This window comes from Xenopus laevis, chromosome 7S (assembly GCF_017654675.1).
Source record: "Xenopus laevis strain J_2021 chromosome 7S, Xenopus_laevis_v10.1, whole genome shotgun sequence".
NCBI lineage: Eukaryota > Metazoa > Chordata > Amphibia > Anura > Pipidae > Xenopus > Xenopus laevis.
The window spans coordinates 76,259,380-76,272,344 of record NC_054384.1 but is presented as its reverse complement, the minus strand read 5'-3'; the positions used below and the strand labels follow the sequence as shown (position 1 = coordinate 76,272,344).

Here is a 12,965-nt window from a genome sequence, read left to right as displayed (position 1 = left end):
TACTGTTTGTCACATAATGCCCCAGGCATTAATATCCAAACAGTGCCTAATGTAAATTAGTCATACTTAATTATAGGAAAGAACATTTTATGACAGAAATCTATATTGCATTGGTTTCCTGATGTTGAAATGAGCTACCGTTCCCAACATCCTTTTGTTTTTTTTGTCTTAATGGCAGATCATCAATTGACACACTCATAAAATTGCTTTTAATATAAATACATAAGCTCTTAAACATGGATATTTATTTTATTATAAACAAAAAGAGAAGAAGCAGTTACATTTATTTAGTCAGGCAGTGATTCTTTAAGTGGTCATTTAGTAATCAGGCATGAAATCACATTTTCAGTCTTCCACATAAAGACCACCTGGTTTTTTGAATAAAAGAATGAATGAATGATTATTTCTAAATTCTAGCAATGTTTTTCCTGACAAAATGGTTTGTTTTTAATTTTGCTTATTTGAAAATTACTTTTAGAAATTACAAATGTTTTAAGGAAAAATTACTGTGATCAGTATGATCAAATATATCATTGGTTTAAACTAAGTTCTTGTCTAAACCAGGTCCCAGCTCTATAACATTGAGTTGATTTTCTGCTTTTGAGGGCCTCTGCAAATCTTAATTACTGGTGCCTTTTTAAATAGATAATACTTAAAAATAGCCTTTTAAAAAACATAGATACAGGTTTAATTTTGTCCATGCTTGATTATGATGACTTATGAAAGGAATTTGCTGGTGATGAAAAATAGCCCAATGGCCTCAGTCAGTGCCATTATTAGGGAGCTGGGGTGGATCACTGAACTTGCACTTGTAGTTTTCACAAGGGTAGTAGTAGTAATCTGTGAAGCTGGAAGGAAAAAATAAAAAAGTCACTTATTTTAGATATGATAGTTTATTGCCCTGGGACTTTAAACACAAAAAGGGACAATGAAATCATTTCTGCACTAACGTAGAAATAAATTGATTAAATGACTGAAAGTATATGAGAAAATTATCAGTGCAGTTTTTATTATTCCTTATAGTAGATCTGTAGGCTCAGCCTTTCCACTAATGCTGACCTGTTCCTCTGGCACACATCAGCTTTATTGGGAAACAGATGGCAAATAGTAGACTACCAGGTTCTATTTATTGTGTATCAGAATGTGTACCAGAATGTGTACCTATAACCAGTGGCGTAACTAGATATTACTGGGCCCCACAGCAAATAATTTTTCAGGCCCCCAAAAAATTTAGAGGTTGACTTGTTTCTCCAATATTTATTGAAATTGTATATGAATTAGGGCCTCGTGGGGCCCCTATACCTTCTGGGCCCCCCTGCAGCCGTAGGGTCTGCTTCCTCTATAGTTACGCCCCTGCCTATAACTAACCTGTAGCGCTTGGTTTTCCTGTAGTCAGTGTTGTGTTTTCAGTTGTGTCTGGTGCTGCAACAGGAAAAAAACAGATGGCAAATAGTAGACTACCAGGTTCTATTTATTGTGTATCAGAATGTGTACCAGAATGTGTACCCATAACTAACCTGTAGCGCCTGGTTTTCCTGTAGTCAGTGTTGTGTTTTCAGTTGTGTCTGGTGCTGCAACAGGAAAAAAAATTGTTATGCTTTTGTGCTAAGAGAAAAAAAGAAAATCAAAAGTAAAAAAAATCAAAAGTAGCAGTAACTTTTGGTCAGTCTACCTATAATGAACATTTCTAAACAAGGTATATAGATGGGCAAATCATACAAAATCAGATGGTCTGATCATTTGGATGACAAATAAATTAGCTAATGTGCAGACGCTATTACAATTTGACAGAACAGCAGCCAGGCATAGTGGAGTTATGTAGGTTCTATGCTTATAAAAAGTTCTAAAAAGGACATGCTACCAGCTATGTACAGTAAGGTTAACAATCTAGGGGGCATGCAAGTAAATAATGATTTGGACTCCATGTAAATAGGTAAAATGCCAAATAAATAAATGAATATCACCTTTTGTAGTGTTGGCAGGTGAAACTAAAATAAATAAGAGAAAAAAATTATTAAGAACATCAATTATCACGTCAATATATCCTTAATTTGTTCTAAAAAGTTGCCTGGCTTTATTACAAGTCCATGTCTGGGATTGATGATCTGGAAACCCAGTAATCCATTCAACAAATAATTCTTAATCTTTACTATTATTCACTATATAGTACTATTATTGCTATTACTGTATTTACAATGATATATATATATATATATATATATATATATATATATATATATATATATATATATATATATATACTGTATATATATATATATATATATATATATATATATATACTAGCAGTTTTTTGCTGAATAAACACCATTTTTTCACCTTGGATAAGACCTGTGAGTGCATGCCTTATTTGGGACAGTTACAATTATATAGTGAATAAAGTACCTCCTCTTGTAAATTATAAGGATATTATAAGTTATCGAGGAGTTTCATGACAATATAAAAACACGAGGCCGAAGGTCATGGAACTCTGAGGTAACTTCTAATATCCTCATATTTTGCAACTGGGGGTACTTTATTATAATACACAGGTTTTAGTGAGTCATGTGACAGAAATGACATCAGAACTCACCGTTTATAACTGATGACATCAGAACTCACCGTTTATAAGGATATAATTTACAAGATATTCATGGCTTTTGTGTACTATATATAAATATATTAGATTTATGTCATAATATGTGAAAGACAATACCTTATAACGCATGTTACCTAAGCTGAAAGATCAAAACGATTTTATTTTAATAAATGTTTAAATATATTAATAACTTTAAGACTGGGTGCTCCAAATTCCAAAGGCCATATTTGGAAAACCCAATAAAAGGCGAACTTTCACCTCGCTAGGCTCCGACCACTCTTTTTGCAACTTTGTCAGACGTTAATTCGCAGTGGATACGCTTATTATTCAAAATGCAAAGTTACGTCTCGGCTGACAAACGCTGGCGAAGTGTCGTCAGAGATAATACGAGCATTTCCTAGTGAACATTCCTTAGCGAAACTTCATTAACACACTTACCCTTAGGTCAATTTGAATAGGGCAGGTACATATTCTGTAGCTCATATATATATATATATGTCTTTATTAGGGATGCTTGGGAAATTGCTTGAAGTGGCCACTTATTATTGAAAATGCCCAAGGAAGCAAAATAAAGACAAAAGAGATCCTCTCTTGTCCTAGACATGAGCCCACTCTAAAACAAATGCAGCATGACCCTCAAATGGTTAAAAAAATTTAAATAAATATTCAAACGTTAGAACTTTTAAACACAATACCATTTTAAAACATGAAAAAATGCCAATGAAATATTTTTTTATTAAAGGTGAAATTAATGTATAAAACATGTAAAATAATATAAAATATCTTTAAAGTTTAAATGCAATTTAATAACCGTAGCTTTCTAGAATATTACAATTGTATGCAATTGTCACATGGCTTAATGACTTGAGTCAAAATGCCCTGTAATTCTTATCCCTACAATTTATATACAAGTCAAATTTCCCAAAAAGCACTTTACTTGAAACATTTTCTCATTTCAGAAATTCTAAAACTATTTGGCTAACATTTCTGATTAAAAACAACTGTTTCTTTAAATGCCTTACTCACCAACATCTAATTGAACTTCTTTTCGGAATAAATCATTTCCCTCCTTGAAATATGCACTACAATTAAAGAAAATTCAGTACATGACTTTTTGTAAGTATATTGATCTATAGACTTAAAGTAATCATATCAAGATTTGGCATATATAGTGGGATATACAGCACGAGAGCAATTTTTTACTATTAGTATACGTTGCCTTTTTAGAATTCGATTATTCATTTACATATATGATATATTTCATTCCAATTATCCCCTGCCCTAGTGGAGCTTGCCATACAAACACACTCTATGGTTATTCTTATCAGGAATTTATAATAAATAAATAATAATAAACCTTCCTCTATGGTTTTTGGAGGGTGGTTTGAAACCTGCGCAGTCATGGGAAGAATTCATTCATTAACACTGTAGGACAGAGGTAAAGATACAATGTACTGTAAAAACCCTGTCTCATGAAGGTAATTGAGCTTAGCCTTGATTTACCCCTCCCCCTAAAGCTACAGATGGACCTTAAAATGATATCACTTAGGGGCCGATTCACAAAGGGTCGAATATCGAGGGTTAATTAACCCTCGATATTCGACTGGGAATTAAAATCCTTCGACTTCGAATATCGAAGTCGAAGGATTTTAGCGCAAATAGTGCGATCGAATGATCGAAGGATTATTCCTTCGATCGAACGATGAAATCCTTCAAATCGAACGATTTGAAGGATTTTAATCCAACGATCGAAGGACTATCCTTCGATCAAAAAAAGTTAGCCAAGCCTATGGGGACCTTCCCCATAGGCTAACATTGAGTTCGGTAGCTTTTAGATGGCGAACTAGGGGGTCGAAGTTTTTTCTTAAAGAGACAGTACTTCGACTATCGAATGGTCGAATGGTCGAATGATTTTTAGTTTGAATAGTTCGATTCAAAGTCGTAGTCGTAGTCGAAGGTCGTAGTAGCTCATTCGATGGTCGAAGTAACCCAAAAAATACTTCGAAATTCGAAGTTTTTTTACTTTGAATCCTTCACTCGAAGTTAGTGAATCGGCCCCTAAGTAATTGCAAGAACCTTTTAAATACTGCATTATTATAGGTAGAAGGGTAAGAAGGTTATGCCTTAAGAAAGAGCAGTTGTTCCCAATATATGGGATCTCCTCCCCCCCCACAGGGACTCAGAGCTGTGGCTGGAGAACCTAGCCTTCAGGACAGTAAAGGTGGCTATAGACGTAACAATTACGATCTTTCTTGGAAAAGATCTTTCCAAGAAAGATTGTTCGTTTCAATACACACGTGTAGAGCTAAATCGTCAGAAACAATAGAATTCTACCTGTATCTGACAATTTAGCACTAACAATGTTTGGGTGACTTTTAAGGCACCCGATCAAAATTTTCCGTCCAGCCCGCACCGAATATTGTACGAAAATTTGTTTCGTATGATATTATCTGTGCGTCTGTGGCCACCTTTAGGGTGCGATTTTAATGTTTTGCCTTCCAGATAGTCCTGATAGGTCAACCCGTAGATCAGTTACAGCAAGATTTTCTGCTCTAGATGTTCTCAGAAACATGACTTTTGTCTATTATCACAGTGTTTCTATGTATCTGTAACCTATTTACGAGTTATTGGGGAACATGATCGTATGCACTGTTAAGCTAGTTATTAGGGATTTGTGGGAAAAAAAGTATGATATAATAAAAGACGAAGACATGAGAAAGTGAGGGAATGTGAAATATAGTGATTTACAATTAAACTGATTTGCATTGTGGTAAACTACTTGATCACAAAAAAAGTCTGAAACTCACTATATCACAACAGATTGCACAGTATTTGGTGATGTCCAGTTTGCGGAAACTGATCCATTTTCATTGAGATTCTGAAATAATGGGCTCCCATCGCAGTTTTCAGTTGTGTTGGACCACTGCCCCACCACACTGCCCGAAATATTTGATGATGGTAGAGCTTGAAAGATCACTGTTACATTTCCTTTCCCAGACAATGTTACTATTCAAAAACAAAACAAAGAAACAAAAAAGGTTAGGTCTAAGATATGCCAAATGAAGAGCAGTAGAATCGTTGTTGAAAGATCTGAGCTTGTCTCTTTCTACTTATAAATAGTGATGGGCGAATTTATTCGCCAGGCGCGAATTCGCGGCGAATTTGCGCGATTTGCCGCCAGCGAATAAATTCGCTAAACTCCCGCGAAAATTCGCGGAAAAAATTCGCCGGCGTCAAAATTTTTTTTTCGAAAAACGGACGCCGGCATCAAAAACGGGCGCCGGCGTCGGAAAAACGGGCGCCGGCGTCAAAAACGGGCGCCGGCGTCAAAAACGAGACGCCGGCGCCGTTTCGCGAATTTTTCGCCGTTTCGCGAATTTCGCGCGAAATTCGCGAATTTTTCGGCGAAGCGAAACGGCGCAAATTCGCCCATCACTACTTATAAATCTCTTTAGGAAAAGTATTCATCACTCCGCAAAAAATGTGAAGAAATTACAGTGCCTATTTATTTATCACTAGAGGATACATTTCCTGTAATATCACAAGGGTGGGGGGTAAAGCACTAAAATGGATGCAAATTAAGTGTGTATTGGCATTACTCACAAGGCTACTTGTGTCTATACAAAAGGCAATGACACAAGCAAATCTGGAATTACTAATAGCGAACAGGCAAGTGAATTAGTTGCTAATGGTTAGTGATGGGCGAATCTGTTGCGTTTCGCTTCGCCGAATAATTCGTGAATTTCCTGTGAAATCCACGAAACTGCAAAAAAAATTTTGGATGCCGACCATTTTTTTTGGATGCCAGCGAAAATTCACCGTGAACTCATGCCTGCCGAATAAATTCACCCATCACTACTAATGGTATTAACATTTCAGAAATGTTGGCAGAAAAATTACATTTGCAATGTGTTTCACATTTGTATACGAGGCTCACTGCTTCCGAGGCTTACTGCTTTCACTGCTGCTCCTCCGAGATCTAGTTTCTATTTACTTCAGTGACCCCATAATTGATTTCTATGCTTCAGAATTTCAGCAAACTCTAGGACAGTTTGGAAGGAGAACTAAAGCTTAACTAAAGAAGTAGCTAGAAATGTTGTAAATTATGTTTTGGGCTTCTGTACCAGCCCAAGGCAACCACAGCCCTTTATGTGTCTCCAAAGATGCCCCAGTAGCTCCCCATCTTCTTTTCTGCTGATTCACTGCACATGCTCTGTGCTGCTGTCACTTACTGAGCTTAGGGACCCACTCAAAATGTACAATACACATAGAATATAAATGTCACAATATAAGGTTATTAGATATTAATACAGATAATTATTACATGGCAGCACAGAAACCAGTGCAATTAGCATCAGAATTTAATAATCAGCCCTGTAGGATCATCTTATATTACAGATAAACCTAATTTTCTGCTTGATAATTTGTGACGACCCCTAAGCTTAGCTTTTAAACAGCTGCTCAAAACCCACTGAGCATGTGCGTGTCGCAGACACTTTCCAAGATGATGACCCCCTGTGACAAGTTGGAAGTCCTGGATAGTGATGATGATATTTTTCGCTAAGTTTTGCTGCAAAAATGACGCCCATAGACTCCAATGGGTAAAAAAATTGTTACACTTCATAAAAAAATTTCACCGTTTTGCGAAATTTTGTCGAAGAAAAATGTGTCAGATTCGCCAGAACACTAGTCCTGGATCATTGCTGCCATTGAGAAGGTGAAACTTTAGGCTGGTGCAATGAGTTCAGTAAATAAAATGTGGATACATTTTTAGCCATATTCATTTTTAGGGTTTAGTTCTCCTCTAAGATGCCCGTGAACCCAAACATTTGAATACCTTCGGTTTTGCATTTTCAACATATTCTGAAAAAAAAATAGTCATCAGCCTTTACAATTGTGGTTTTGAAACATATTATATCCAGATATGTAGAGAATATTATGACAGTATTTCCATACAAGTAATATACAATATAGGCAGATGAAATGACTAGAAAGTGCTTGCAGATGAATATTAGGTGACGTGATAATTTTTGATTGACAATGGACACTATTTACATATTTTCCTTACAAACCATTGTATGAACCACACCTTAGAAAATCTATTTGCCTTAGCTTATTGCCGGTGGATAAATTTTCTTCCTCTGAGTCTAGGGCTGTCTTTCTTGGAAATAATATTATAAAAAGGGGCAAAAACACTACACTTCTAAAAGGAAAGCTATTAAAAGAGAACCACATCTATAAAGTTAAAAATATGTGTGTAATACAGGTATGCGATCTGTTATCCGGAAACTAGTTCTCCAGAGAGCTTCGAATTACGGAATTCCGGTCTCCCATAGATTCCATTTTATCCAAATAATCCAAATTTTTAAAAATGATTTCCTTTCTCTCTGTAATAATAAAACAATAGCTTATACTTGATCCAAACTAAGATATAATTAATCCTTATTGGAAGCAAAATCAATCTATTGGGTTTAATTAATGTTTACATGATTTTCTAGTACACTTAGGGGCCGATTCACTAAGGGTCGAATTTCGAAGTTAAAAATACTTCGAAATTCGACCCTCGGATTGAAATCCTTCGACTTCGAATATCGAAGTCGAAGGATTTAGCGCTAATCCTGCGATCGATCGATCGAAGGATTTTCCGTTCGATCGAACGATTAAATCCTTCGAATCGAACGATTCGAAGGATTTTAATCCAACGATCGAAGGAAAATCCTTCGATCAAAAAATCACAGGCAAGCCTATGGGGACCTTCCCCATAGGCTAACATTGACTTCGGTAGCTTTTAGCTGCCGAAGTAGGGGGTCGAAGTTTTTTTTAAAGGGGAAGTACTTCGACTATCGAATGGTCGAATAGTCGAACGATTTTTCGTTCGATTTGTTCGATTTCATTCGAATTCGAACTAATTTAACCAATTCGATGGTCGAAGTACCCAAAAAATACTTCGAAATTCGAAGTATTTTTCATTCGAATCCTTCACTCGAGCTTAGTGAATCAGCCCCTTAAGGTATGAAGATCCAAATTACAGAAAGATCCTTTGTTCGGAATCCCCAGGTCCCAAGCATTCTGGATAACAGGTCCAATACCTGTTCTCATTTCTGTATTCTGTTTAAAGTATTAATAATCACATTGCTCAATATCAGTTTTAGAATGCACACAGTCATATTCAGAATGCTTGGCACCTGGAGTTTTCTGGAAAAAGGATCTGTCCTTAATTTGGATTACCATACCTTAAGGGGCACATTTACTAAGGGTTGAATTTCGAAGTGGTAAAACGTCGAAATTCGATCATCGAATTGTAGAAATTCGATAGTCAAAGTTTTTTTTGAGTGAATTTAGCTGTTTTCGATCGTATTCAAATCGTACGAACGATTGTTCAAATCGTTCAAATCGAACGATTCAAACGATTTAATCGAAGGTTCAAACTATTTTCAAAAAAAAAACTTTTCCTTCTAAAAACTAAGCCAAATACTGGCTATAGGTTCTAGGAGGTTCCCATAGGTTAACATAGCAATTCGGCAGGTTTAAGGTGGTGAAGTGTCGAAGTCGAAGTTTTTTAAAGAGACAATACCTCAATTTTCGAATAGTCGAATATTCAACGTTTTTTAAATTCGAATCAAATTTTGGCCTATTCGATGGTACCCAAAAATTACTTCGAAATTCGAAGTTTTTGAATTTGTTAATTCAATTCGAATTCACTTCCACCCTGGGCCCCTAAGTCTAACAAAAAAAATGAAATATGTAATAAATGAATGATCTTAGTTAGGATCAAGTACGGATATACTATAGGATCCATTATCCAGCAACCTGTTATCCAGAAAGCTCAGAATTATGGCAATGACTATCTCCCATAGACTCAGTTTTAAATGCTATTATTACTGAGAAAAAGGAAATCATTTTATAAAATGAACTCTATGGGAGATGGCCTTCTTGTAATTTGGAGCTTTCTGCATTCCAAATAAAGAATCCCATACCTGTGTATCTATAGATTACTTAGGTTTAAAAAATTCCACACATTTTATTCAATTCTGCTTGCTTTTAGCTTTGCAAATAAAGAACAGGAAATGGAAAATTTCCTGCACCGACCGCTGGACTTGTGTCTCTGGTAACCTTGAGCTGCCCACTTATAGATTCAATCTGAGCAGCAGAACAAAAGTTGCTGCCAGGAAATTGGTCAGAATTTAAATTCTTTGAAAGAACATGACATTTCCTTCCAGGGAATTGGTACGAATATGACTTGAACTGAAAACCTTACATTGATGAAACTCTCTTGATATTTTAATGTAGTGCCCAATTAATGGCATTAATGTATCTCTGCTCACATGAAAACATGTTTTTAAATGTATTTAATTTTTGTTTAACTCCAATATCTTGCACTTTCGAAAAAGTTCGAAACAGGCAATCTGGAAGTTTTGGGTTACTAGACTGTATCTGAGCTGTAAAGGCACAGGTACATAAAGGACTTCTTTTCATGACTCTGCACATAATCCTTTATATGAGGGTTTAAGCCTCCCTTATGTTGCTCTCTTATTTTTGCTCTCCATGTCCTACCCATTAGAAATCATACTCCGACATATTATGCTAATGAGATCTGAAACTGGCTACAAGTTTGCATTGATGGCTCTAAATGATAAGCTTTATCTATGCTATGAATCAAGAGTTCTAGATACTTAGGGGCAGATTTACATAGGGTCGAATATACTTCAACTTCGAATATCGAACTCGAAGGATTTAGCGCTTTTCCTATGATCGAATGATCGAAGGAATAATCGTTCGATCGAATGATTAAATCCTTCGAATCGTAGATTCGAAGGATTTTAATCCATTTATTGAAGGATTTTCCTTTGATTAGAAAATTATTAGGAAGCCTATGGGGACCTTCCCCATAAGCTAACATTGAGGTTCGGTAGGTTTTAGGTGGCGAACTAGGGGGTTGAAGAATTTTTTAAAGAGACAGTACCTCAACTATCGAATGGTCGAATAGTCGAACGATTTTTACTTCAAATCATTCGATTCGACGTCGAAGTCGTAGTCGAAGGTCGAAGTAGCCTATTCGATGGTCGAAGTAGCCATATTCGACCATTCGAAATTCAAAGTATTTTTTCTTCTAATCCTTCACTCGAGCTAAGTAAATGGGCCCGTTAATTAGCCAAAGATACAGAAAAGAGCAATTGGAATGTCTCTGCCTATGATCCCTAGTTACTGTAAATCCTCTTATCTTTTCAGAAGGCTTGCATATCACTACCTAACGCAAAGACATGATACCATTGCTTATTTGTAAACAGAAATATAAGAATTTGGAATCTGAATTCATTTCTATATAATTGAAACACAACTGCTTTTCACCATAGTGGGTTTCTAATGTCTGTGTATTACAAATCCCAGTATCCCACCTACAGCCAAATGTTATACAAAACCTAGATGGCCACTACTGTATACACTTGTAATTATTATCCGTATTCATGTATTTACTATATATAGCAACAACACATTTCTACAACACTTTACAGAAATTATTTATCAATCCCTTCCTCAGTTGCTTACAGTCTAACACATACACAGTAGGGTCAGTTTTTCCAGTAGCCAATTCATTTGTCTGTATGTTTTTGGGGTATGGAAGGAAACCCACATAGGTATAATATACAAACTGCTTGTAGACAGTCCCCAGCTAGAATGATAATAAGGACCCCAGCACTGCAAAGTGCTTCCCACTGAGCCACCATCCTGCTAGTAAATAAATTAGAAATTAAATGGACGGTCGGAATCCAAGCCTCTGTTCACAAAGTACCACGTTTGATAAAAGGATAACATATCAAGTAAAACATAAGCCACCATGGGAAAGACACAAAAAGGCATGTGATGCACACTACTAATAATAAAAGATTGTATATAGTAATGAAAGCTAAGCTTACCTGTGTATGTATGATTTACCAAAAATATGTTGTCTGGGTTGACTAGTAGTGTAAAGTTGCTGGTCTTATTGCTCAGAGTCTCATTCAAGATACTACAAAGTGAATTAGAAGAGGCATTATGGACTGGAATGGCCATCAGCCCAAGGAACAGAAGCACTGCTGCACATCCTTTCACATCCATTGTGATGCTGCACTTAGTTCCAGGCAGGTAAGGAGTTCAGGCACCTGTGAAACCCAGAGAGGAACAGGTTGCTTTATATCTAACTGTTGAACGTTAATTATTAAGGGCAGGGCTAGAGTGTTATCAGCTACTTTTCCGGGCTACTGCCATTGTTATTATGTCATTAACATCACTTCAGGCTATACATTAACCACAGCCTTTAAAAATATGGGAAGCTTGTGTATGGCACCAATATCTTATAGGGTAAGTAGCTGTTTGCAACACTAGCAGTATATATACTTTGCCAGAGCCTTAGCTAGATGCTGTAGCCAGATCTTACACAAAATAAGATCTGGAGCAGAAGTATGCAATGTGCAGCTCCACATCCATTTAAATACAGTGGCATAATTAGGTGGGGCACATCCTGCACCCGAGCCCCATGCCTGGCCCACCCTTCAAACTCACAGCTGCTGCATCTGCTGCAGTAAAATTCACCTGCCATAACGCCTGGGAACCCCAAGGAGGTGTAAACCATTTTGTGAAATATAAAGGCAGGTATGAGGTAGAAGAGGGGGGAAAACAGAATTAACTATTTAGGGTTCATGTGGCCAACTGCCTTCCTAAGAAATGCGTTTAGAAAGGAACATGTATGGGATTTTTTATCCAGAATGCTCAGGACCTGGGGTTTTCTGGATAACAGATCTTTCCGTAATTTGGATCTTTATACCTTAAGTCTAGTAGAAAAACATATAAACATTAAACTCAAGTTTTGACAGTGGTGTTAATATTATCCTAGAGAGATTTAGGAGGATTACCCCAAGACAGTGAGCTGAGTTGACAAGGTTAATGAGCATGCCATCAATAGAGATAGTATATGGATGAGTAGGACCAGGCTTAGGTAGAAAGATGATTAGTCCAGTTTTTGTTAGGTCGAGTTTGAGGTGGTGCTTGTTCATCTAATTGGAGATTGCTAGGAGACAGTTGGAGATTTAATGAAAGGGTGGATATACTGTATTTGGGTATCATCAGCATACAGATGATAATTAAACCCAAATGAGAGGATGAGATCTCCCAAAGGCAGAGAACAACAACGGGCCAAGTACAGAGCCTTGTGGCACCCGTACATTGAGTGGAACTGGAGATGAGGTTTCAATAGCATAAGAGACAGTGAATGAATGGTTAGAGTGGTAATAAGAGAGCCAAGATGCAGCCTGGTTACAGATACCAAGAAAATACAGAATTTGCATCAGGAGAGATTGGTCAACCATATCAAATGCATAAAGAAGTGACCTTT

General features: G+C 36.6%; 1 protein-coding gene across 1 annotated transcript; it reads right to left on the bottom strand.

The window, feature by feature from the left end:
- Positions 1–233: 233 nt before the first annotated feature.
- Positions 234–11,761, bottom strand: LOC108697967 (placenta-expressed transcript 1 protein). The gene is made up of 7 exons (XM_041571403.1): positions 11,512–11,761; positions 5,404–5,602; positions 3,623–3,678; positions 1,965–1,988; positions 1,518–1,571; positions 1,369–1,422; positions 234–848 (listed from the first exon to the last, which is right to left on the bottom strand). The coding sequence occupies exons 1-7, from the start codon at positions 11,690–11,692 to the stop codon at positions 718–720; spliced, it is 699 nt and encodes a 232-aa protein (XP_041427337.1). The 5' UTR covers positions 11,693–11,761; the 3' UTR covers positions 234–717.
- Positions 11,762–12,965: the final 1,204 nt, after the last annotated feature.

Coding starts and splice junctions, on each gene's coding strand:
- LOC108697967 (XM_041571403.1), bottom strand. CDS start 11,692: ATGGATGTGAAAGGATGTGCAGCAGTGCTTCTGTTCCTTGGGCTGATG. Junction 5,603..11,511: donor GGTAAATCATACATACACAG/GTAAGCTTAGCT, acceptor GTTTTTGAATAG/TAACATTGTCTGGGAAAGGA. Junction 1,989..3,622: donor AGAAGTTCAATTAGATGTTG/GTGAGTAAGGCA, acceptor TATTTATTTTAG/TTTCACCTGCCAACACTACA.